The following is a 27,595-nucleotide window of genomic DNA, read 5'->3' on the forward strand; positions in this document are numbered from 1 at the left end:
TAATTTACGCACCTGGTAGACTTCAATCCGATTGCGTGGGTCAGAAGTCCAAATGAGCAGAGTCCGAACACAGTTCGAGTGATCGGATTTCTCTTGACTTTGACTTTGAGCTTTTTTTCATTGCTCTCCCAAGGCTTGACATTTATCAATCTCTAAGGCACTAGAATTAACTCTGTTTAATATTCAAAGTCTAAAAGTAATGAATGAAACAAATTACGATTAGAACCAGAAAGTAAAGATAAACTAAGTTACTAACTAATGAAGATTAAGGGCTGAATAATGTATATTTCAAGACTTATCAAGGTTGTAAGATGGGTGAATTTATGTGAGCACGAAATTTTCTTTTAATGTTCTTTTTGCTGTGGTAACTGATAAGTCTACCACTCCAATGGGCTCCACCTTCGTGTCATCAAATCCCAATAATGGGCTAGAAGTAGGTTTGATCGATGCGGGGTCAATCTCCAGTTACTTGAAGGCACACTTATTTATGATATTGGCACTACTACCAGGGTCCACCAACACCTTTTTGATTAGATAGTTAGCCATTAGAAGGCTTATTACTAAAGGATCTTTATGGGCGAGTTAGACTCTAGATAGGTCCTCGTCTCCAAAGCAGATCTTGATATTACCAGCGACGATGGTGTTTACAGTGGCTAATTTCCTTAACTTATGCATTACCCTTAATATGGATTGGTACACCTCATCTAACTCTTAATCCTTTTATGGCTTTCCATGAATAACGTAAATCACTTTTATATGATTGCCTTTTATCCTTCTAGGGTTGGTGTTTCCTTTCCTTAACCTCGGCTGTTCCTTAGGCAGGAGGTAATCTGACAGTTCCCCTTTTGATATCATAGTTTTAACGTACTTCCTGAGAGTCTTGCAGTCATTAGTTACATGTCCATAATCTCAATGAAAAACACAATGCTTACTATTGTCCCTTTGCTCTAAGTGTTTCTGGATTAGCGGTGAAGCTGGGAACCTTACTTTGTTTTTTCGAAACCTTTCTTCAATTCTTTGTCTCTTCTCTATGGCTGGTAGGGCCAAGACTGGGGCAGAAGCCAGATGACTCCTCGGGTTTTTAAAACCATCGGTTTTCTCCTTTAGATTGCTCTCAACCGAAATAAGAGTAGCATGCTGAACTCAATTGGCTATGTTCTCCTTAAGTCTCACATAGGCTTGTGCCCTAGCATTTAATATAGGTATGTACGGTGGGGAATACTTAATCAATGATGTGTCAAACTTAGTACCTTGGATCATAGCTATTTTCAATGCTTCAATAGCTGTTATGGGATGGTAGTTTGGGATTTCTAAGGCTTTTATGTTATATCTGTTCAGGAAGTCTCGTAGCTTTTCTCCCTTTCTTTACCTAATTATGAACAGGTTAGAGATGGCATTCTTTTGTTTCTTGTTGCCACAATTCTGGGCTAAGAAAGCAGTATATAGAGTCAAGTAATATAGGATTGACTTGTGTGACATGTTCTTAAACCACTCTAACGTTGCCCCGTTAGATTGGTGGGAAACACCTTGCACATGAGTAAATCATTATGGTTGTCCATGGCCATCTTTGAGAGTATTGATCTAAATGCTGGGAAAAATCCCTGGTTCTGTTAAACTGGGTGAACACTGGCATAGTAAAGGGAGTTTATCGGTAAGGACTTGTGCGCCTTGGCCATCTCCCCTAGCGTTTGCACTTTCATCATCTTGCTTTTATCAAAGAAAGGTGAAACACCATTGGACCATACTATAAGCCTGTGGCTTGACTCGGCTTGCTCTTCATGTGCTTCAGTTTGTTGATGGAGGTGACTCTCTGATGGTACAACCTCGACTCTCACCCGCGCCTCTCTTTGTTCTCCATTAGCTCGATCTTCTACCACTCGAGGTGCGACAGGGTTAGGGAGGTTTCCCTGACCCTCGACTGGTGGATTAACCTCCGGTTGCAGTGGTTGTGCCACAATTTGTTATACTATTGCCTAGAGAGTGTCATTCCATTGCTAAATTTGTAAGATTTGGGCCTAGAGAGTGTCATTCCATTACTGAAGTTGTAAGATTTGGGTTATGCTGGCTTTATTTGCTTGGTGGAGTGCATCGAACTGTTGCAAGAACTCTTCATGCATCTTCTGCATGAGCTTCATCTGTTGGTTAACTATAGCCTATCCTGTCGATGCCAGAGCAAAGTCGCATGTAAATCTTATGACTACTTATGGGAGTATATTTCTAGATTCCCACAGACGACGTCAAAGTGTAGGAGCAAAAATTTGTCAACTTTGAAAAGTCAAAGAAAGATCACCGTGCACTTAGTATAAACAATGAATAATAAAAAATAGAGGTTATTACCCTTTTTCATTGGAGGTCTAAGCCTCTATTTATACAAATTCGTGGAAGAATTAGGGTTGGACTCGCATTAGTTGCCCCCCACGATTCTTCCATAATTGGTTTGATTGTTTCCTTCTCCAATTCTTCCATATATAAGAAGCTTACTATAAGTACAATTCTGGTGGTAGGTGGACTGCACAAGATAGTTTGGGCCTAATATTTAGCTCGCCCAAGATAGTTATTTTATTGGGATTTCCTTTGGTGATATGTCAGATTCTAATTGGAGGGTGAGATTTCCCCCCCTACAATATCCATGTAACATAGAGTTTTTTCAATATATGGTTTCAATGGTGGGTTTCAATGAATAATTATATGTACCCACAATATATATATAGTTCAATGGTGGTTTTCAATGGCGGATTTAAGTCCTGAACAATGATGGGTTTCTATAGTGGATTTAAGTCCTGAACAATGGTGGGCTTCAATAAATACACACACACATATATCAGGTCAATGGTGGGTTTCAATGGTGGATTTAAGTCGTCACTAGTTGGATCCAAACCAATGATCTTAAAAGCAAGCGCTTCACCATTGAACCATAGATTATATATATATATATATATGTATTAACCAAATGGGTCTCTATTCAATGGCAAGTAACGCTGCAATCGCCGTAACCCCGCCATGGCAGCCTTATGCAACAACCATAGATTTTGTTTTACTATATGAAGAGCAGAGCCCCAAAAGTTTGATTCTTTTGCAATCAATACATAAGACCACTTCATTAATGGTAACAATGGTAGAGGTGGGATGGTGAAGGCCTGTTTGACAAGTTTACGCGCGCTGTCGAACGATTATTCTCGAGGTGCATCACCCGTTACAAGAACAAGTGAAGAAGAGTCAGTTTCAGACTGCGGTCCTCCTCTCAAACCCACGACTAATATTAGCCACCGATATCCTCCCAACCCTCTCTCTCATCATCGGTCGGCACCGGTCCCTCTATTGGGCAGGAATTCTTGCCTTATAATTGAGAATTAATTGCAATTAATTGAAATTAAAGCCCAATTTGAAAAAGGAAGGTTTTGCTTGGTGTTTGTGTGTGTATATACACGATAGAATAAAAAGAGAGGAGAAAGGGAAAATACTTAGTGCAGTCCCAACTAATTGAGAAACGGTTATGGTGGTGAGCGGCAGAGGTAGTGGTGGTAATCTAGTTATGGAGAGAGAGAGAGAGAGAGAGAGAGAGAGCATATAGGAAATGGGTTGGTTGGGGTGTAAATGCACATTATGTGAGGGGCAACATAAGAAGAAAAATGGCAAAATCGAGTTTTTTATTTATTTTTTGCCAAAAATTGGTCAAATGAGGGGTTATTTATACTTTTTTTGAAAAATATGGACTAAAATGCGTATTTCTTGGAAATTAGAGATCCACAGCGCTCAAATTTAAAAATGAGGAATGCATTATGTACAAAACCTATATTATCTAAGGTTTTTTTGCACTTTAACGTTTTTCGTTTTTGATAACTAATATTTCATTTGGCTTTATATGGTTAGATAGAAAAAAACAAGAGAAAACAATTATTATCATAGATAAAAAAAAAAAAAAAAAAAACTATTTTATTATTTAAATTCTACAAATTTTTTTTTTTTTTTTTTTTTTTAAACCACAATCAAGAAAGTGAAAATAGACAGATGTTAGAAGAGCTCATCCCACGGATACCAAAAAAAAAAATGAACGATATTTGGGGGAGTGGCTATTCTGCATGTACGGGTGAGTGAGTATAAAGCCCTGCTCAATAACTTTACTACTCGCTACATCTCGGTGGAAAAAAAGAAAAAAGAAAAAAGAAAAAAGAAAAAGTCTGTCGCTAGATAAGCATATTCTTGTACAAAAGGGGGCAATTGTGGAGCTTTTGTACTCGCTTCCTAGATCTCTGTGAGTGGAACTCGCCTCTCGTCGACCACATTTTCTTTGCTGAGGTAAATTTCATACTTGATTTACACGTATTATATATAAAGACATGATTCTTCATATAATATCTACCTTGTAACTCAAATTATTAAGTATATTCTTGTGTTAGTGTTTACTAGAGCTTAGTCTAGGGTTTCTTCATCTCCTTTTCAACTGAAATGTTAAGGTCAATAGGGGGCAATTGTGGATGTGTGAGTCTGTTTAATTATTATTTTTTTTTATTTTGATGTGTTGAAGTTAGGATTACCATTAAGCCACACAATCATTCTGAAAAGGTGCCACTCTCCCGTGCACGGTATGGCACTTGAGAGCGTCTCTCACAATTTGTGAATTCAACATGTAACATTTAATATTATATGACAATTATCAAAATTGTATCTATTATGGAATAAAAACGGTTAAAAATGTGCAGAACTAAGAATAAACCTACAATATTAAAGATGAATAACAAATCCATGCCGTATTGATGCCTGTTTATATTGATCACTTTTGTTTCATTATTTAATTGTAAAAGTATAAAATGTGTGTGTGTGTGTGTGCAGTGTATATTTTATAAGATACTTTTTAGTTTTACTTTATTTAATTAAGAAGTTTATTGTTTTATAATTCTTGAAATTAATCATTTTATGTACTAAAAATTAAACAGTATCTCTTTAAGAATCTAAAATAAATATATAGATTTCTAAGGTTGCATTTTTTAAAAAATAAAAATATACTATAATTTTTTATTTTAATTATTATTAAATTTGTTGTATCTCTAACTGAAGAAATAAGTTTTCTTATAGCTCAAACGCATTTTCTAGTACTTATGAAATTACATTTTTATTATTTCACAAAGTATATAATGGCCTTTAGCATATGTACACTTATCAAAAATATAGATATATATATAACGGCCTTTAGCATATGTACAAATATACTAAAAAAAATAAAATTATGCACACTAGCGTACACGTGTACAAAAGCTCTCCAAGTGCTCTCACTTTGACTAAATTTTAGATTTTTCCACTCTCGCGCTCGTTGTCGTTCCTACTCCCACTCTGAGTGACTTAGGTTTAGCAAAATATTTTAAGATTGCTTATTTATTTATTTTTTTTGATGTATAACTTTGTTGTCGTTTGTTGTAGTTTGATTTGTGCGTGTTGCTTAAAACTACATTATTCGTTATCTAACTTCAGTTTATTTATTTATTTTCATTTTTTAGCAGAATTATTTTTTGTACATTGGGGTTTGGTTATATGAAAGAGTTGTTGTATTTCTTGAGAAAACAAGGGGAAAAAAAGAAGTTTGGTTAAAAAAAAGAAGTTTGGTGTTTGGGGTTACTAAGTTGGTTTCTGGGTTAATATGGGGCTCTTTGATCTTTGTTTCTGGGTCAATCGCCTCGCCAGTCTCTCATCATCAACACAGAATGATGAGAGACTGGTGAGGACATTGAAGAGAAGGCTGCTTGGTACTGGAAATTCTGAGCTTACTGCAGAACATTGGAAGAGAATCAATTGGGTGATGGAATTGATGATGATTGAGTCATATTTGAATAATAGAGAACCAGCAGACTCTGTCAGGGAAAGTCATGATGATGTTCGTGATGGAGAAGATGACACGGACCCTCAATATAAGATGTTCTTGGAGAATTTAAAGGAAGATGGGACAGTCAGGGAAAGTGAGGAACGTGTTCGTGATGAAGAAGACGACATGGACCCTCAATATAAGATGTTCTTGGAGAATTTGAGGGAATATGGGAATTCATATAAACTGGAGGTAACTATGACGGGCGGGAGGTCTTTATTAATAAGGTACAAGGAGAAGTATGGGTTGGATAACGAGCCTGAGGCCCAAACCTCAAGAAAATCAGGGAAATTTTCGAATAGAGAGAAGATAGAAGCTCGTAAAGATGTGACTGATGTTCCGAGCAAAGACAAGATTGAAACACAAAAGACTTCGAGGTACATTATTGGGAAAGATAAGGTGGAAAGACCCAAAACTATGGAAAATGGTATGGTGGATGAATGCTACCGAGCATTCCTGAATTGTTTGGAACAGGAAGGTGATTGCATTGTTTTCGTGACTGAGAATGGAAAGAGGGTAAAGTATGAAGAAGAGGATATTGATAGTTCATCTGATGTAGAAATATTAGACATAGATAGTGCTCCATCAGAGAATCCATTTGTACCTTCAAAAATGTTTGATTCATCTGTACGTATCCTCCTATGCTGTAAATTTTTTTGGCTCATGCCTGTTTTTAAAATTTGTTTACATTTTTTTGTTGAATTGTTATGTTGTTTTACATTTGTTTATCTGGCGGGTGACAATTGGCAGTGTCTGGGACATCCAAGTGAAAGCAAGAAATCTCAGTTTAGGGAGAAGGTCGTGAGTATTCTCAAAAGACCTTATGACCAGGAGGAGTATGAAGAGCTTTTGCATAATATAAAGGCGAGAAAGCCAGTGCAACGTAATATAGACTTGCGTTGCTCGGGATCACTATTTTACCAAGCAAGTAATATCGGCAAATCATATCTTGATCACTATGATGGTAAGTTGAATGCCTTTTTCTCTGCCATTGAAGTTGTTTTTTTCTATTTTGAGTATCACCACAACAATGGTATGATGCAACTTTGACGACACTATCAACTTAGAAATGAGATCACCCAACCAATATGTTCTTTTATAATTGTTTTTTCCTAATTGTACAGTTTGGACATCAATTGCTCAATAGTAGATATTTTGACTAAATGCTAATAGATATATTCTTTCATTTACGAAGTTGTTTTCAAATTATTCCTTGTTTTTAGTAGTTTCCATCTATCTTATTCTTTTCTTACTTGCCTTATGTTTTCCTAAAGCACCATGAACTTTTGAATTCCTGGTTATCATGGGGATGAAAAATTCTTATGATTTTGAAATAGCTATTCGCTCAACAACTTCTATTGTTATTTGCATGTATTTAGAATTAGAATGTGCTTCCTTACCTTCTAGCAACCCCTATTCATGACTTGAACTGAGCTTTAGCCATTTTGAAGAGTGAAGATACAATTGTCTTATAAGCACCCAAATCTTGTAATGATGTTATATCTTGTGATTACTATCATGGTGTCCACGTTTTCCTAGGTTTCTTTACCCGCTACAATTTAAACTCCATTATTGTGATATTTACCCTTGTCTATTAATTATTGCTTAATAGTTTAATTGCTGGGTATCAAAATCTTCATTTCATCTCCCCATGACTGCTTTGGATTGCCACAGACTCACATCCATATCTGTCACGATGACATCTCCTTCCTTACACAAAATTTCAATGTTTTTCTTCCTTATCATTCTCAAATCTCTTTCTTGCATGTCATTTTAACATACTAAGTTTTTGTTTTGCTCTGGGTTTGATTCTCTCACTGCTTGACGTTATATCTCAGAAATTATTTGTGCATGATTCTCCCGGTTCTTTTGTTTTTGTTTTCAGTTCAGATCCAACTCGATTCAAATTTTTATTTGTGAGAAACTTTTGGAAATTCCTTATAATTTTTCGTTTTTCTTAAATCATGCAGATCTTAAAAGCAAGATTTCTGAAGCCCGATTTGATCGACGTAAAGCGCTGAATCTCTTACGTGGTTTTTTCTATTGGATGCAGGTGTGTATCTTGTTTGTGTGTGCACTTCTTGGTTTGTTGGCCTTTTGGTTTGTCACGTGATATAGCCACATAATACATTATCATTCAACCCATCGAAAAGAACATTGAAGTGAGGTGTTTGGTTGTGGAACAGCTTGTAGACAAAGTTTAAACACTATTTATAATTTTAAATACAAAGTAATATTGTTCTATAAATATCAATATCTGTTACGTGCAAGAAAAATTAAATATTTTATATGTAAAGTACAATTATTAGTTCCCATTCTTCTGGAATGCATGCCTTTTTGTTTTTATTTTCCCCCTCCTACTTGTTGTCTTTATAAGTGGCAGTAGTGTTAAGCTTGAATTCACAGGTCCTATGCTATGTATCTTACTGAAATAGTACAAATTCCTCAATGTTATTAAAGGCTCAAGGCGCACCAAAGCGCTAGAGGTCCTTTGGGGCCTAGGCGTGAGGCGTACAATTGAAATTTTAAACTACCATAAAAGCATTCATATCTCATAAGTCGTATCAATATTCTAAAAATTAATATCAAATATAAATCCATTGATCATATAAGCATGAACCATAAAACAAAGCACAAATTTATTTTCTTGAAAGGCAAAACAGAATTTGTTTTTTTTAATGGAAAAACAGAGCACAAAAAGAAATAAATCTATTAACAAAAAAAAACCTCTTAACAAGAAAAGGAAAAAAAGCATAGCCCAAAAAAAAAAAAGATGCAGAGACAAAAGAAGTAGATGAAGTGAGAGAAGTAGATGAGAAGAGAGAGAAAGTGTGAAGAAAAAGGTAGGAAAAACAAAGCCCAAAAAAAAAGAAAAGACAGAGAGAGAAGAGAACTAGACGAAGAGAGAGAAGTAAGCGAAGATGAGAGGAGAGAGAAGTAGAGGAGAGGAGAGAGAAGAAAGAATTGACATGGCTTCATCGTTTGTCTCTGCAACTAGGGCTTTGTCGTTGGTCTCACAGTCTCACCCTTCCTATGTTCATACTTTGATTCTTGGGCTTTCTTATTTGTTTATTCTTTTGAACAAAAGTTCCTTCTCTCATAAGCTTTGGCTTTCTTATTAGTTTATTAAGTTTCCAAAAGTAGCTTTTTTGACTTAAGAAATAGAATAATTGTTTTTTTTTTTTTAAAAAAACAATGAGGCGTACCTAGGCACAACCTAACAAATAGGACGAGGCGCAACCGAGGCGTGCGCCTAGTAAACATCAATGAGCCTGGGATGACAATAGGCACTAGATCTGCGCCTCGAGCCTAGGCGTGCGCCTAGCGCCTAGGCGCGCCTTTAATAACACTGAAATTCCTGTGTTTTATCCACCTTCATTGCTTCATAATTTTTAGTGGTTGTGTAGCAAAGGCAACACTAAAAAGTTTTTGTCCTTCCATGGTTATAAAGTAGGAAACTGACATCAATCTACATTTTTAACTCCTTTATGATCCATAAAAAAGTTAACTGGAAATGAATAACAGAAACTATTGAAAAGAAACTCAAGAACGTTGAAGCAGAAGACATAACATTATAGGTATTTGAAGGGTAGTCCTGCTCCCCCGAAGGGGGTGGGAGACATTCTCCGTTATCATCCAACAAAAGGAAAATAAAAAATTGAAGCAAAATCCAACAAAGAACACTATGCCTTCTTATTGTTATTTGATCCTTTGGAATATTATTGATGATGCAATCAATGCCCTTACCAATGGCTTTTTTTGTTTTTAAATCAGATGTCACAACTCTCAGGATCTAGTGATGGTTCATATATTGATGTTCTAAAAATGTCTGACTCTGCAATAATATTCTGATTGTTAGTTTCCATCCCATTTCACCTAATTACATCATATTTATGCTACTGTAGGAATAACATTAAATAATTGTTTTTGACTTTTTGGGAATGACTTTAGACAACTTTGAATAAGGTAAAATGCAAAAAAAAAAAAAAAAAAACCTGAATTATTGGTAAACCTGCAACAAACCCCCTGAATTACAAAAATTGTAAGAAACTCCCTAAACTATAGATTTTTGTTGCAGACGACTCCATCTGTCAATGCTCCGACCGCATGTGCTGTCACGTGACCCACATTTAGAAATTTTTTTTGATAAGTAAAATGTATTGAAAAGCTTTTAAAAGGGGAACGCGTCCCAAGCTATACAAAAACAAAACGGAACCTATGAACTCAAAGAGCCCATGAAGTCAACAATATCCTCAAGAGAAGAGTAGTCTCTCCCCTAACCCCAACAAAAAAGGGTACAAATAACAGAAAATTTTAGCACTCCAATGGAGGACTCCTTCCCATCAAAAGATCTACCATTCCTCTCTTTCCAAAGGCTCCACCAAATGCAAAAAGGGGCCACCCTCCAAAAAACTCTCCCCTGAGCCCCCACCCATTGGCTCCTCCAAACATCCAACAACTCCTAAGAGGTCCGAGGCGTGACCCAATGAATATCAAACAAACCAAAGAGCAAACTCCAACAATCATGAGTCACAGGACAATGCAACAGAAGATGATCCACTGACTCTCCATTAGCCTTACAAAGACAATACCGATTAACAATGATATGTCTTCGCTTCCTCAAGTTGTCCAAAGTCAAAATCTTACTCCAGGCTGCAGTCCACACAAAAAAAGCCACCCTAAGAGGCGCCTTAGACAACCACACCGTCTTCCAAGGGAATGAGGTGCCATGAAAACTAGAGAGGCACACAAAAAAGGATCGAACCTGGAACATCCCCTGAGGAGAAGGCACCCAAATCAAAGAGTCAGCACCAGTACCCTCTACCTCTTATTTGTAGAGAAGAGCCAAAAACCCAGTGAGATCATCCAGCTCCCAATTCTGAAAAGCTTGCCGGAAGCACACATCCCAAGCCAACCTTCCGCTATCAAGGCGATAGCAGTCAGCATGTCAACAGCGATCCTGAAGAGCCTGGGGAACAGAAGAGCCAATGGCCTATCCTCACACCATGAATCCTCCCAAAACCGGACATTCCTTCAATCCCGAACTTTGAATTTAATATGTTTGGAAAAGACATCCCAACTCTTTCCAATGGCCCTCCACACCCCCACTCCACTAGCAAACCTGACTGGTCTAACTGACCACCCTCCTCTCTCCTCCCCAAAGCGACACGAAATAACCCTTCTCCATAATCTGTGTCTTTCACTGCCAAATCTCCAAAGTCACTTACCAAGAAGAGCACTATTGAAAGGGGCCAATCTCCTAATTCCAAGCCCTCCCAATCGAAAAGGCCTGCAAACCTGCTCCCATTTGACAAGATGATACTTGAACTCCTCTCCGCGACCCCCCCCACAGGAAGTTCCGTTAAGCCTCTCAATTCTTCCAACAATAGAGACTGGAATCCGAAAGAGCGATAGAAAGTACATTGGGAGGCTTGACAGAGTACTCTTCACTAACGTAACTTTACCACCCTTTGACAGATATTGCTTTTTTCAACCCGCTAATCTTCTCTCAACTCGCTCAATCACCGGCTTCCAACTTCCCACCCTCCTGGCTGAGTCCCCCAGCGGCAAACCTAAATACGAGATAGGAAAGCGTTGTGTCCCACACCCTAAAACAGCAGCCAGAGTGTCCACCTCCTGAACCTCCCCGACAGGAATAATCACGATCTTCCCCACATTAACTTTCAAGCTAGAAACAGCATGAAAGCAAACCAACACACATCTTAGATACCTTAACTGTGACACCTCTACCTCACAAAAAACGATGGTGTCATCCACAAAAAGTAAATGAGAGATCTCCAACTGCTGAGCTGAGCCAGGGCCATTCTTAAAACCCCTGATAAAACCCAACTCTACCACCCTTCTCATCAACCTACTAAGAGCCTCCAGAACAATGATAAAAAGGAAAAGGGAAAGAGGGTCCCCCTGCCTTAACCCACGAGAACTGCCGAAGAAACCAGAAGGAAACCCATTCACCAACACCGAAAACCTGACAGTGGAAACGCATGAAACAATCCATTTCCTTCATTTCTCACCAAAGTCCATCCTCTCCAACAGATAGAACAAAAAATTCCAGCAGACATGATCATAGGCTTTCTCGATATCTAGCTTACAAAGAACACCAGGAGCCCCACTACAAAGTCTAGCATCCACACATTCGCTGGCAATAAGGGCAGAATCCAGGATCTGTCTACCCCCAATGAAAGCATTCTGAGACTCAAAAATAACTCCATCCAGGACCTCCCTCAATTTAAATGCAAGAACTTTTGCGATGAGTTTGTAGATGCACCCAATCAGACTAATAGGTCTAAAATCCTTGATATTAGAAGCGCCACCCTTCTTAGGAATAAAAGCGCAATGAAAGATGCGTTAAGCGATTTCTCAAACCGCCCCGTGGAATGGAACTCATGAAAAGTGCCCATAATCTCATACCAAACCACCTCCCAGCTCTCCAACAAAAATCTCATCGTGAAACCATCAGGGCCTGGAGACTTATCACCATTGCAACTCTTTAAAGCCTTCAGCACCTCCTCCTCCGAAAAGGGACTTTCCAACCCATCCCTTTCCAAAGCAGAAATGGAATCAAAGTGAAGACCATCAAGACGTGGCCTCCAATGAAGAGGCTTAGAATACAGCCGTTGGTAGAAAGAGACAATACCTCTTCGCACCACCTCCTTCGAAGTCAAGACTGAACCATCCACACACATCTGCCCAATTTGAGTAGTCCTCCTATGAGCATTAGCAGTTCTATGAAAAAACTTTGTATCCCGGTCTCCCTCTTTAAGCCACAATGCCCGAGATTTCTGGCGCCACGAGATTTCCTCTAAAAAAGCAAGCTCCACACATTCTGCCTGACAAGTTGCTCTCCTACTACGTTGAGAATCAGAAATGACACCTCCCCTTCCAATCTATAAATCTCAGCAATATCAGCCAAAGCTCTATTCTTCCTCCACACCAAACTCCCGAACACCTCCTTTTTCCACCTTTTCAGGAGTCGAAGCTTTCCTGCGAGAATATGGCTCGAGGTACCCACCACCAGGTTCTCCTCCCACCAAGAGTGCACACATTCCTGGAAATTATCCGCACGAAGCCACATGTTCTTGAATCTAAAAGGAGTGTTGCGAGATCTCAAGCCTCCACAGTCCAAAACTAAGGGAATGTGATCCGACGTCACCCTAGCCAAACCAGCCTGAACAACGTCCGGGAACTTCTCCTCCCATTCACCGGAAATCAAAAATCTGTCAAAGCGAGAGAAAGTTGGAGCTTCCCTTCCACTGGACCAAGTGAAGGAAGCTCCCTCAAGAGGGAGATCAATAAGCTGGTGGCCATCAATAAAGTCAGAAAAGTGCATCATAGCCCGAGTCCACGGACCATCAGTAGATCTCTCCGTCGGGGATCTAACCACATTAAAGTCTCCTGCTACACACCAAGGAAGAGACCACCTCCCTTTCACCCCACTCAACTCCTCCCACAAACCATCCCTCACACCATCGTCAATCGGCCCATACACCCTAGAAAAACCCCAAGAGAATCCATCCTCCTCCATCGCAAAGGTACATGACAGAGAAAATCTCCCTTTGCAAACATCCACCTTTGCTAACCATCTCTTATCCCACATGATAAGGACACCTCCTGAGGTCCCGACAGCATCCAGCGCCTCCCACTCGACAAACCGGTTGCCCTACAAGCTTTTCACCACATGATCAGACATAGAATCAACCTTTGCTTCTTGGAAACACACCAAGTGCACCCCCCATTTCCTCACCGCCATCTTCACCACCCTTCGCTTGCCCGGATCATTTAGACCACGGACATTCCATGATAAAATGAAACTTCATGGGGAAACAATCACCCCCTTTCCCCCCTTAACCAACCCCAACAACCCCCCCCCCCCCCCCCCTCCCCCCCCAAAATCACCCTATCATAATTCACCTCAGAACACAAATTCCTTAACTCCCTTTCTCCTTTCCTTGGAGTTAGGTTCTTCTTCTTCCTACTCCTTCGTCTGGAAAATTGAATCATCTCCCCTTCTCTCCCCTCTGCCGTGGCCTGAAGGATTGCTAAGGCCTGATCACGATTACCCTTGCAGGAGACTCCCAACAGATCACTAGTAACCCCAATATTAGCCTTAACCCATTCCATTCCAGTGTCCTCACCTTCCTGCCGACGCACCTTGCTGTCCACCTCCTCTGGATGAACAACAGCCAAAGGGTCAACCACCCCCAAATTACCAAGTCCCTCCTCCTCCCACAAAATCATACCAAGAGAGCTGCCCTGTTTCAACCTGCTTCCATCTGTCACATCTCCCTTGGCCTCCACTGCCTCCTCGACAGGTGACGGCCAGTCCTTTCCATAATCCAACACACCATTCTGGGTGAACGGGACCAGGTTACAATCAACAGTTTGATCATCATGCAGAAATCTGTGTTTCTGTAACTCCTTTACCAATAGAGAAGCTGATTCCTCACTGATAGAAATTTTGATATCTTTACCCACACAAACAGTCACCACTTCAGGCACAGGACCCTTCAGACAAGCCACTGGGTCTCCTTTTAAGGAAGAACACAACCCTTCCAATCCACCCAAAAGAGACTTAACCGACCTGCCCATCTCCTCCCCTGAAGAATCATATCGAGAGGCTAAAGAAAACTCCGAACAAGTCTCAGCAATCCCGACACAAAATCGATCAAAATCCCTGTCACCAGACAAGCAAACCGTCCCATCCCTTTCTGACAGCCCAACAATCCCAAACTAAACTCTGAGCCAACCGTAGAACTCAACCCTTCCACCAAATCAACCTCAGGAACAGGCGCCCCCCCCCCCCCCCCCCCCCCCCAGCAACTCACAAGGAGTAGAAGCGGAGATAGAAGTAGATGAAGAATTCCAATCTTGAAAAGGAACCGACATACCTGGACACGAATGGGGGTCCTTACGCGCAACCCACTTCTATTTGTCATTTCTAGTCCACTTCTTACCAAGTTGCTTCAAAAAGCTTTGAGAGAGACCATCCTTCTTCATGGAGGCACAATCGCCTTTCTCGTCATCACCCAAAAACCCCGACTGAAGAAGCTCAAATATGTTACCCGAGAGCCGATTCTGACAACACAACCCATGCCGGAAAGTCTTTGGACAAGCCCCAGCCCCTTTCGTCATTTTCGAGCTCACCTTCACCCATTTCGCCTTCTCCTTCGTCGACCAAAAACGTGAGGTCGAATCTCTCTATGACGTGTCCGAAGTAGGATCTTGAGTGACAAGGCTTTAGACCACTTCTATAGATGGGTTAGGCTGCCCACCTTGAAGAGAGATTGAGAGTTGATTATTCGGGCCCCATTTAACTATCCTAGCCTTAGCCAAGCTTGACTTCACCTGAGCTGGTCCAGAAGAAAAGAGAGGCCCAGAACGCTTAAATCGTCCATCCTGCTTAATGGACTTAGTAAAGAGCCCCGGCCCAGAGGATGGCCCAGCCCACCCCATTCAAAAAGGTCCTTCCTAGTCACTTTTGAGCCCGCAACATGAGCCCCACACAAACTAGGCCCAACACTATCTGGCCCAACAGAACCTGAATTCAAAATACCCTGAGAAGCACGTGACTCGGCACGAGGAAGGCCAGCTGTCATCCGCTCGTAACGGGCATCATTTTTCCTCCAACCACGTGTCCCAAACGTAGCCTTCCTATTACCACTCGCCTTGTGCGCGTGGCGATTCACTCGTCCCTAACCTTGAGCCCGACTGTTCAGCACCTCCACCTTTTGGAAACCCGGTTTAGGACCAACCCCACCTCCATCCCTGAGAGACAAACGAGGGATGCTAGCCGACGCCGCCGGTGAACCCGAATCCGCTTTTCCAGAACGTGTTTCAATCAGCGGAACCATGGTCGGATCAATTTCTTCAGATAACGAAATTCTGATTGCCCACTGTCCATCCTTCACAACAATAAAAGACAATAATACTCTTTTTTTTTTTTTTTTTTTAAATAAAATGTATTAGAAAGCATTCAAACGGGGAACGTATCCCAAGAGCTATATAGAGGCCGAAGCAAGAGACAAGGTCCTAAGGACCCATCGAACCCAAAAAATCAATAAACTCGTTAATGGATATACAATTTCTCCCCAAAACACAATTAAAGAGAGAGCTAATAATTTGAAACTTCAAAGCCCCTAAGGAAGATTCCCCCCCTTCAAAAGATCTTCTATTCCACTCTTTCCATAAGCACCACCAAACACAAAGGGGAACCACCCTCCAACACTCACGGGCATGGGCTCCCACACTATAGCCTCGCCAAGCGTCAATCAAACCCCTCGAGGACCGAGGCATAACCCAATGGACGCCGAAAAGGCCAAAGATAAGGCTGCAACAGTCCTGAGCTACAGGGCAATGCAAAAGAAGATAATCCACAAACTCGACGCTCCTCTTGCATAAACAACACCAATTGATTGTAATCTGTCTTCTCTTTCTCAAATTATCCAGGGTCAAAATCTTGCCCCAAACAACAGTCCATATAAAGAAGGCCACTATAGGGGGAGCCTTGGAATGCCATACCGTCTTCCAAGAGAAATTAGAACCGTGAAAATCAGAGAGACAATGGAATAGGGAACGAACCTCGAATCTCCCCTGAGAGGAAGGTAAAGAATTCTTAATACAAGTATTTTTGGTAGGAAACTCTTTGCTTTTTTCCATACCGTAGCAGAATAATTTATATACGTTTATCATTGTTACAAATTATTTTGAATAATATTGTACAACAGATCAAGATAAAATAGAATACAAAATCCTCCCAAATCAAGGTGGATAACTCAGTTCAAAAGACTTTGAACTTTCTCCAATCTTCTTTGTAGGTATCCATTTATCCAAGGGGTCTTGTGCAACAGTTTTTGAATTTAAACTTCTATTCAATCTTTTTCCTGGAAGCTTATCCAACGCAATATTTGGACAATTATTGCTTTCTATACACCCCCTCAAACTCGGCTGGGGATGTGGCCACAGACCAAGTTTGCCACAAAGAATGGTGAAAGCAGCTTTGGGTAATAATTCGATCTTGCAACAGTTGGTTGTTTCTTAGCACTCCAAGAGATGCAATTGGAACCCAAAAAAGTATAATAGCCGATGGTGAATCCCCGAGTGGAGAGACAACCACCCAATCAGCATATGAAAATGCAAAAAGGTAGTGCTATGCTTTAATAAACGCAATCCATGATGGATAGTGCCATGAATATACCGAAGAATTTGTTTCGCCATCTTGAAGTGGCTAACTGTGGGAGATTGCATGAATTAACAAACAATATTAACGGCCTAAGAATATCCGGCCGTGTCATAGTCAGATATTGCAACATACCAACTATCCGTCGATACTCCGTCACATCATGATATGGGGCTTCTCCCCCTGCAACATTAGTTGACTTAGTTGCTATTGGTGTGGAAATGGGTTTACATCCTTCCATATATGCACTGTGCAAAAGCTCCCACGCATATTTGGACCGAGAAAGAAAAAGGCCATAATCCAATTTATGAACCTCTATACCCAAGAAATGATGCAATTGTCCCAAATCCTTCATTGAGAAAGTACGACCAAGAGCAGAAATCAAGTCCACTATGAGTCTATGAGAGAAATAGTCACCTGAAAGGATGATATCATCTACGTACAGAAGGAGAATAATAATATGATTTTTATCTTTGTAAATAAATAACGATGAATCAGCAACGCTACAAATGAACCCATACTCAATAAGAAAGGAACTAAAGCGATCAAACCATGCACGAGGGGCCTGTTTAAGACTGTATAATGCTCTGTTGAGTTGACAAACATGGTGTGGTGCATTAGGATCAGTAAATCCTGGAGTTTGCCCCATATATACTGGATTTTCAAGATACCTGTGTAAAAAGGCATTCTTCACATCCAGTTGTCTAATGCTCCAACCTTTAACTGTGGCAACGGTGAGAATCGTATGTATAGTTTCTGGTTTAATTACTGGACTAAATGTCTCGTTGGAGTCAACCCCTTCTTGTTGGCTATATCCTTTGGCAACAAGTCGTGCCTTCAATCTTTCCAAACTCCCATCTGATGTAAGTTTTGTTCGAAAAACCCATTTGCAGCCCACAACATTCATATCATGGGAACGTGGAACTAGTGTCCAAGTATGGTTGTCATTCAATGCTGTAATCTCATCCACCATAGCAGTTCGCCATCATGTATGTTTTAAAGCACTTCTAATGCTTTTTGGCTCAGTCGGAATGATAGAATGAACAGTATTGTAAATAAACTTAGGATTGGGTTTGTGAATACCTGACTTGCTTCTCGTGGTCATAGCATGAGGAGCTTGTACCATATCACCAGGTCTAGTACTTTCAAAAGAAGAATGAGGCAGATTTGATGATATCCCAACTATAGGTCTTGTTGTTTTGGGGCCGTTGGGCAACAAATATGATTCACCAGCTGATTCTTGTGTTTGAAAGTCATTAAACATTCTAGCTCTATCTTGATCTGTGATAGTAGGTGTTGAGATTTGTGTGTCATCACAAGGATTCATCCATTCGTCAAATACAGAAAGATGTTCATTTCCCTGCTCAACAAAATTCATGTTATATGATGAATTAAAGGAAATTTTCTTTCATCGAAAACCACATGTCTAGAAATAAAGACCCGATTTGTAGAAGGATGATGACAACGATATACTTTATGCTTATCATTGTAGCCCATGAAAATGCAAGGAAGTGATCGTGGATCAAGCTTATCTTTACTGTAGTGATGAAGGTATGGAAAACATAGGCAGCCAAAAGTTCGAAGCATAGAATAGAAGGAGTTTTTTGGTGCAACATGGTATAAGGACATTCCATGGCTAGCATTGGAGAAGGCAACCTGTTTATTAAGAAATTAGCAGTGGAAAAGGCTTCAACCCAATAATGTTTTGGAACCAATGCTTGAATCATCATTGCAAGCCCCAACTCTACAATACGTCTGTGTTTTCTTTCAGCAATACTGTTTTGTTCTGGAATTGCAGGACATGGCATTTGATTATTAATTCCTTTATCAAGGAGATAGTCAAGGAACTCTTTCTTGAGAAATTCATCACCATTGTCCGACTGAAATTTTTTAATTTTCTTGTCAAATTGATTTTCCACCATTTTATGAAACACTATAAATGTTTCAAAAAAATCAGACTTCCTTCTTAGTAGATGAAACCAACGAAAACGAGAAAAATCATCAATGAACACCACATAATGCCGAAATCCTTGAATTGAAGAAACAGGAGCCGATCCTCGCATATCACATTGAATTTTATTCAAAGGTTCCACACACCTATTATTTGTAGAATAGAAAGGAAGCTTACAACTTTTGCTAAGTTGACAACTCAGGTATAAGCCATGAGATTTCTTATTAACAGAAATCAATTTATTAGATTGTAGATACTGCAATACTCTTGGTTGAGGATGACCAAGCCGCATATGCCAGACATCTTCATCAGTGGTCTGAAAACGATTTGAGAAGAAGGCCTTGGTTCTAGATTCCTCAAGGGCTTAGAGTCCTTCACGTTTACTCCCCAAGGCTAGTTTCTCCTTTGCCTTTCGATCCTTAATCACAAATCCAACGTCATCAAAGTGGAAAGAACAAGGATAATCAGTTGTAAGTTGTGATACAGATAATAAATTTTTCTTAATATTTTGGAACCAATAAAACATCCTTTTATGGAATAGTTTTTCTATTACCAAATATTTTCCCCTGACCTGTATATAATATGTGTAGCCGCTCACCATTTCCCACCATGACAAAATCTGACCCCTTGTAAGGAATTAATTTAGAGAGCTTACCTGGGTTGTCAATAATGTGTGATGTTGCTCCTGTGTCAGGGAACCAATTTGCATCTTGAGACTCAAAAATTTGCATTGCACTAATGCCTTCGGAATTTCTTCATCTTGATAGCTGTTGTCAAACCGATGCCAACATTTAAGAGCCTCTTGCCCTCTTTTCTTGCATATTTGGCAAACAACCACATTATTTTTGTATTGTGGTTGTGTTCTTGAAGTTTCTTGATGTCGATTGGATGAATCTCCATCTAGAAAAAATGACCCATGTTACCCAATTTGTTGGAAACCTCTTCCTTTTGATGTAAAGGATTGTCCACCACCACGTTTATGATTGTTTTTATTTTTAGATTTCTGACCAAGAAAGGCCATTGCATGATTAGTCACCTCACTTTGATGCCCCTTGCTTCTTAATTCATGGCTTTGAAGAAGAGATATAAAATCTGTATAAGTTGGCACTGGTGGCTTCAACATTGTTGTAGAAAATGCTTCATACTTTGGTCCTAGCCCACTTAACAACCAAAAGACTTTGTTTTTATCAGACACAGGTTTACCAATTGCATTCAACTGGTCACAAATGGATTGAAAATCTCTTAAGTACTCAGCTAGGGAAAAAGTTCCCTTTTTCATATATTGAAGCTTTTGAAGTAGCTCAAATTCTCTTGCTTGCGAGCTTTGTGAAAAGGCATCAACCAGAGCTTTCAACAGTTGTTCTCAGACCAACAAGAAGTCCAAGAATGTCTTCTTCCGTTAGAGAGGCCGTTATCCAAGCTTTCACTAGCCGATCAGTGCGTGTCCATAACACAAAATCAAGATTTACAATCCTTCCCGTTCCATTGGAACCTTCAATCTCCCTCTCTCTCTCTGGAGTAATGGTTTCTCCTGTGATGAAGCCAAGCAAGTCTTGACTTTCAATAAAACAGAGTACTTGTGTTTCCCACAACAAATAATTTGTTGAAGTAAGCTTCAATGAAATGAAGTTTGCAACATCGAGGTTTGAAGGGTAGGGATATTTGAGAGTGGATGCTAATGCCATTGTTACTGGCTCTGACACCATAAAGAATTTTTGAATACAAGTATTTTTGGTAGGAAATTCTGTTTTTTTTCATACCGTAGCAGAAGGTGCGGAAGAGAATTTATATATGTTTATCATTGTTACAAATTATTTTGAATAATATTGTACAACAGATCAAGATAAAATAAAATACAAAATCCTCCCAAATCAAGGTGGATAACTCAGTTCAAAAGACTTTGAACTTTCTCCAATCTTCTTTCTATGTATCCATTTATCCAAGGAGTCTTGTGCAACAGTTTTTGAATTTAAACTTCTATTCAATCTTTTTCTTGGAAGCTTATCCAACGCAATATTTGGACAATTACTACTTTCTATAGAAGGCACCCAAACCAGAGAGTCAGTGCCACTACTATCTACCTCTTGTCCGTACAACAGCTCCAACAAACCTGCAACCTCATCCAACTCCCAATGCTGAAAGGCCGAAAACACATCCAACGCGAGCCTACCGTTATTGAGCTGATAACAATCGGCCACCAAAGCACGTCTATCCATGGCAATCCGGAAAAGTCTGAGAAAGGAACGAGCCAACGGGCGATCACCACACCATACCCTTTTTTAAACCTAGACCCAAACACCATATAACTATACACCCAAACACCACCTAACCATGCACAACCCAATTGCCTACTTCATTGTTTGTACCTAAATTGAAACGTCAACACTTCTGCTCTTTAGCCATGGCGATGTGCATATCGCCACCATCCCACCACTTCCACCACCATCACGATCCCTCAACATCAATCAATTCAACCACCACCTTCTCAATTAAACCACACATTGTCAAACCCAATGGAACCCAAAAACCCACTGAATCAAGCCACTACCATCACCCACCACTTTTGCAACGACCATCACTGCCACCATAACGCCAACCAATCGAGCCATAAACTTCTCTCCATCATCTTGAAAAGTCGAACAATTACTCAATCAAACCCTACAAAGCCACTGCCACTATCATCATCGCTGAACCAATCGAAGCACAAATTTTTAGAAACTCAAATAATTCCTACTGAACCACCCTAGTTATTGCCATCATCGCCACCATAACGTCAACCAATCGAGTCACAAACTTCTCTCAAACAATTTACCCAATCGAACCCTAGAAACCCACCAACACCACCATCATAGTCGAACCAATTTGACCATAAATTTTTGAAAACTCAAATAATTCATACTGAACCACCCAAGCCACTGCCATCACCCACCACTTTTGTAACCACCATCACCGCCAGCATAACTTGATCACCTAAAAAAATGGTGAATCAGTTCTAGGGATTTGGATTTATTTTCTCCGTATGATTGATTATTTCCTTTTACGATGATTCATTGTGTTAGAGGAGTTCGTCAGAAGGGATCACGTTACCCCCTCATATAGTCCCCCTCGGGTGGGGAAGCAAGGAGCTAAGAAGAGGAAGAGCAAAGAGGAGCCAAGGACTTTTGTTTTTTGAAAGGTGAAATATGAAATAAGAATATGACAATGATGGAGTTGGGTGTGTTGTCAAAATTCCATTGGTTGATTAGATTTCAGTAGCCACGTCAGCAACTTATGAGTCTAAGGATTAAACGTACGTCATTTTATAGTAAGGGTGAACTGGTCTTTTGCTTTTTCCGGTGACTTGATGGGGTAAATTGCAACAAAACAATAGTTTAGGGGAGGTTTTTTGTAGTTCCGCCCGGCGCGGGGGGGGGGGGGGGGGGGGGGGGGGGTTGTTGTTTTGCATTTTACCCATAAAAAATGAATCTTTAAATATAATATTAAATGACTATAATGTCTCTTAAAATTTGAGAGCCGGAGTTATCTATCAATGTAGAAGACCAAAACAATGTCATAATTTGCACTGGAGTCACCCTCCCCTCAAATTCCAAAACACAATCTACAATACTATCGACGATCCATACCATCTTTTTGTCAACCGAAAATATCATCAAAATCTTTTTATAATATTAAAAAATATATATAGCTTATTTTTGGGTATATCAAACTAATACTAAATCTAATAATATGGTTTAGATTGGAAAATTTTTATTTTTAGGCATTTGCAAGCAATACTTTATAGTTGACTTTGTGGTTGACAAAGAATGTCAACGTGTGAGATAATGATATAAAAGGGTGGGAGAAAGGTTTTGGGGTTTTTAGGCTAAAAGTGCTTGGTTAGATTTGCTTTAGAAGTGACAGGTTATTGGAATTTTAGAGTATGAGATGGTAAAAAAATTTAGACAGAATTTTTTTTTTCAGGTTTTGGGTGTAAAATAAAATTCCTAAAGGAAAGTGGACAGGGATATGGAATTAGGTTTTCGGGATGAACAATGACAGGGTTGCAACTGTGAGTAGAATTGCAAAATCGAATCACTTATAATTTAAGGATAAGATGCATATAGTATTTGTAGGCTACAGGACATCTTCTCATTCCAATAATGCTAGAATTCTGAATTAGAAACTTCTTAACTTTTATAACTTTTAGTAAGACCATTTTAGAACAACTTGAAACCACATGTTGAAAAATTTAATCCTGCCCTATTAAGAATACAGAGCCTGCTGGAAAGTTGGACCTCCTCTGAACTAAATTTCTTTTTCACCCTCTCAATCACACTGTCCACCTTCTTCCTAAGGAGGCAATGAAGATATGTTTAAGGTAGACATTTGATGTAGAAAGGGTAGTGTGAGTGATGTAGAACCAGAAGAGAGAAGAAGAGAGAAGAGGGAGAAGAGACGAAGAATTAGGGAGGAAGATGTGTGAAAGCACAATTTAATATTCAATATTCATCACAAGTTGATCGATCCAATACATATGCCCGCCTAAATATAGACAAACCAAAGAAAAATAAAGTCAAAAATAGCTGCTACCACATTTAATACAATCCATAACAGTCAAGAATGGTTTCCATAAGCCTAGTGAACCATATAATTGAACCTACTTTTGGTGCCAGAAGACTTTCTATCCTTTGCACCGGCGCCTATGGTAGGTACATATAGGGGGGAGGTGCATGGAACTCGGTGTGATCTCCATCAACATTTCTTCAGAGCAAAGCAAGAAGCTCCCTTGAGTACGGACTCCAAGCTCGGCCCTGCTTGGTTTGTAACTCTGAGAACAGTTTTTTGTTTTTAGAAAACTGAAAACTGTACAAAAAACTCTGCTTGGCTTAGTTTTATGAAAACTCAGTTATAAAGGACCTGTTTTCAGAGAATTGGCTTTTAAAGTTTTCTGAATACAGTTTTCTATTTTCTAAATTCTTGAGAACTGTTTTTAGAGTTACAAACGAAGCAGACGAAGTTACTGCATCATACCATTTGTCCAGTATTTCTTCCCCACCTCCCTCCTCTCTTGAAGAATATAATTACTTGAATTGATATTTGGCGTATATCTCAACTTTTCAGTCATCTATATACAATATGAGAAGAAATATAAAAAGAAGAAAAAAGAGAGAATTGTGTAAAGGATTGAACGAGATTAATCACTCATTCACAGCTCTAGTATTTGTAGATTAAAAAAAAAAAAAAAAAACGCACATGCTCATATTACAAGAAATGAAACTAAATCAAAATCTAATATGATAAGTCATTCCATAAATCGTGGCTATCATATATGCTAACAATATGTACTACTTCTGAAGTTCCCCATCCAAAATAATGGACAAATGGTAGGATGTTGCATCAATTACAACTCACTTGAACCAGAGTAGTGAATTGATGTAATTAGCATGTCTTGAAATTTTAGGATAAGGCTGCAATGGAATTTTTAGATTTTAAATTTGCAATGAAAAAGCTTGTACCGACAAGATTGAAGGGTATCAGATTCGAGTCTGATAGCGCGAATGCACTAATATTCGTCTCTGATCTATATTCCTCTCAGCAGCCCTTGTAGGAAGATTGCACTGGACAATGCACTAATATTTTTCCAGAACCATTGAAATATGTTAATAATTAGCCACTAGTTTTTGATATTATGTTCTCATCTTCTTTAATATGTCACTAACTACTGAAAAATACTAGTAGCGTGTTCTGATGCTCATGATATATTCAGAATTTGACCCATGAAGGAGCATTCCGACCTTGGTTAGACAGCTCGTGTTTGGAGGTGCTGCCAGGAAATCGCTAGAAGATTATTCTGCCTCTACTTTGGCAAGTATTCTGCCTCAAATGCTGTTTGCTGTGTCTCAAGATAATGACAGAAGCGATCTGATAGTAGATAATTGATTATTTGACAATTTGATCAGGTGATTTTTCAACAGTCTCTTAAGGCTGCAATGGAATTTTTAGATTTTAAATTTGCAATGAAAAAGCTTGTACCGACAAGATTGAAGGGTATCAGATTCGAGTCTGATAGCGCGAATGCACTAATATTCGTCTCTGATCTATATTCCTCTCAGCAGCCCTTGTAGGAAGATTGCACGGGACAATGCACTAATATTTTTCCAGAACCATTGAAATATGTTAATAATTAGCCACTAGTTTTTGATATTATGTTCTCATCTTCTTTAATATGTCATTAACTACTGAAAAATAGTGTAGCGTGTTCTGATGCTCATGATATATTCAGAATTTGACCCATGAAGGAGCATTCCGACCTTGGTTAGACAGCTCGTGTTTGGAGGTGCTGCCAGGAAATCGCTAGAAGATTATTCTGCCTCTACTTTGGCAAGTATTCTGCCTCAAATGCTGTTTGCTGTGTCTCAAGATAATGACAGAAGCGATCTGATAGTAGATAATTGATTATTTGACAATTTGATCAGGTGATTTTTCAACGGTCTCTTTCGGCCACTGCAACCTTCTTGGTAGGCACAAACCACTTTGTGGCGAACTGACATTTCATTACCATATACCTTTTCGTTAATCAAATTGGGTGATTGTATACGAAGTTTAGTAAATTTATGTTGTATCTCAGTTCCCCATTATTTACCTTTTCTGTATGAGGCTTTTTCTGTTGTCAAAGGTGCACCCTAATTACTCAAGTAATTTGTTAAAAACGCATGGAACATTTGGTGATATAGTGAGCTTTTCTTTTTTATGAAACTTGTAATGGAAAAATGGTACATGCTAAGTAGAGTTTGATAACATTTTGTTTTTTCTTTGCACGTGGGAAGAATCGATATGAGACCTAATGCTTCATGGGACATCTGGCCCAAGTCTTTTCCGCAATGTGATGGAATGACAATGATTTATAAGAGATTATAGCCCTAGATAGAGATGAATGGCAATTAGTTAATGTAATGGATCCCTAAATATATGATTATGAGCATGCCATGTCATTGTTATGCCAGCCGATGAAAATTCACCATACAGAGAAATGAGTCTGAACACCTAAAAAAAAATTTCTCTATATAAACTGATTTGTTATATCTTCATTAGTCGGACATTGTAAATAATATGCCCGATTCACCTTCACGTGACGTAAACAAATCCAGAATTCAGCTACTTCAGCATTACAGTTGACCAAGTGGCTCTCAAGAAATATAACTAGCAACTTCTGTTGCTGCATGCAACTTATGATCACATACACATATGCTTGCAAGAGTCCCTAGCTAACAAAGAGTTTTCGTTTTTCTCTGAAAGTTAGCATATGGCATGCTAAATAAAAGTACTTTAGAAGTTTGATTCATTTACCTACTTACCAGAAAAAAAATAAAAATAAAAAATAAATAAATTATCCTAATCGTGTGATTATCTTAGTTGTGTTTGGTACACTCTCTCTTTCCCCATTGTTGCTGAATGCAATGCATTAAGAGTGTGTATAGTTGGACGGAAGCAGCAGGGAAGGAAAACAATCGAAAATGTGTTTGTTTAGGATGAAAGGGAAAATTTGTAAGAAACAAAGATTCCCAAAAGTAGTCAATTTTCCCCAAATGATTCCCCTGGTAAAACATACCAAAATTTTGTTTCTAGCAAAAGCGGCGGGGTTATATTTTAAGTTCCAATTATCCCCGTGTTTCTATTAGTTTAGTAGGTTATAATTCTAGTTGAATTCAAATAGAAAACCATTTGGTTATTTCTTTTCTTTCCTTTTCTTTTTTTTTTTTTTTTTTTTTTTTTTTTTTCATGAAACATACACACGGTAAAATTCTATACATTCCTAATCCTATTCAATTTCATCAATTGTAATTGTCAAAAAAAAATAAATAAATAAAAATTAAAAAAAGAAGAAGAAGGGGTTAAGTGCAAAAAACCCCCCCTCTACTATCGATATAGTGCATATCAGTCCCTGTGTGGTAAAAACCTTCCTATACTATCAATTTGGTGAGAATAGGTCTCTGGTGGTATAAAATGACGATAATACCCTCACTTCAGTTGAATAAATTAATGATTATAAATACAGGTCATCTAAAATAACCCTTTTGTTCAAATTTGTATAAAATGGGGTTTGTTTGGCAAAAGAATAATATAAACCTCAAATTGTATAAAATTGGGATAACTTAAACCTGAATATAATTAAATCTAAAACCAAACATGTCCTTTCATATTTTAAAATATAAATAAATTTGTCATTTATATATATATATATATATATATATATATATATATATATATATATGTGTGTGTGTGCGCTCGCGCGCACCATATATCATTAGGGCAAATCTATGGGTTTTAGGGCAAATCATTTCAGCCTCCGCCTCCATGGCATCGTTCTCAACTCTGAACTTGCCCCCTCTCTCTCTCTTTCTCTCTGCAACTACAAACTACAAGAATCAAAAGTTCAAAACCCATATATTTTAGTTTATCTATTTGCTGAAAGAATCAAAAGTTCAAAACCCATATCGGCATCCACAATCACCCTTTGTAAACAACACCATTAGCAGACCCAATATCCAATTGGCAAAAAAAAAAAAGCGTGTAGTTGCAGGTTCTGTTTGGGAGAGCATAATGAAAATTGATG

The 27,595-nt window shown here is 38.9% G+C and overlaps 1 protein-coding gene across 3 annotated transcripts; it reads left to right on the plus strand.

The window, feature by feature from the left end:
* Positions 1-4,086: 4,086 nt before the first annotated feature.
* Positions 4,087-25,799, plus strand: LOC132273656 (uncharacterized). 3 transcript variants are annotated; one of them, XM_059774642.1, is made up of 6 exons: positions 4,087-4,296; positions 5,496-6,481; positions 6,605-6,818; positions 7,825-7,907; positions 24,749-24,846; positions 25,265-25,799. In XM_059774642.1, exons 2-5 carry the CDS (start codon positions 5,633-5,635, stop codon positions 24,821-24,823), a joined length of 1,221 nt encoding a protein of 406 aa, XP_059630625.1. In that variant the 5' UTR covers positions 4,087-4,296; positions 5,496-5,632; the 3' UTR covers positions 24,824-24,846; positions 25,265-25,799. The 3 variants fall into 3 exon arrangements, 1 of the variants encoding a protein (XP_059630625.1); XR_009470209.1 differs by having other exon boundaries at positions 4,088-4,296; positions 5,493-6,481; positions 24,749-24,941; XR_009470208.1 differs by having other exon boundaries at positions 4,088-4,296; positions 24,749-24,941.
* The last annotated feature ends 1,796 nt before the right edge of the window (positions 25,800-27,595 follow it).

This window comes from Cornus florida, unplaced genomic scaffold, assembly GCF_030987335.1.
Source record: "Cornus florida cultivar Cherokee Brave unplaced genomic scaffold, ASM3098733v1 CherokeeBrave_3.0.0_Hap2_Chr09, whole genome shotgun sequence".
In the NCBI taxonomy this organism is placed as follows: Eukaryota; Viridiplantae; Streptophyta; class Magnoliopsida; order Cornales; family Cornaceae; genus Cornus; species Cornus florida.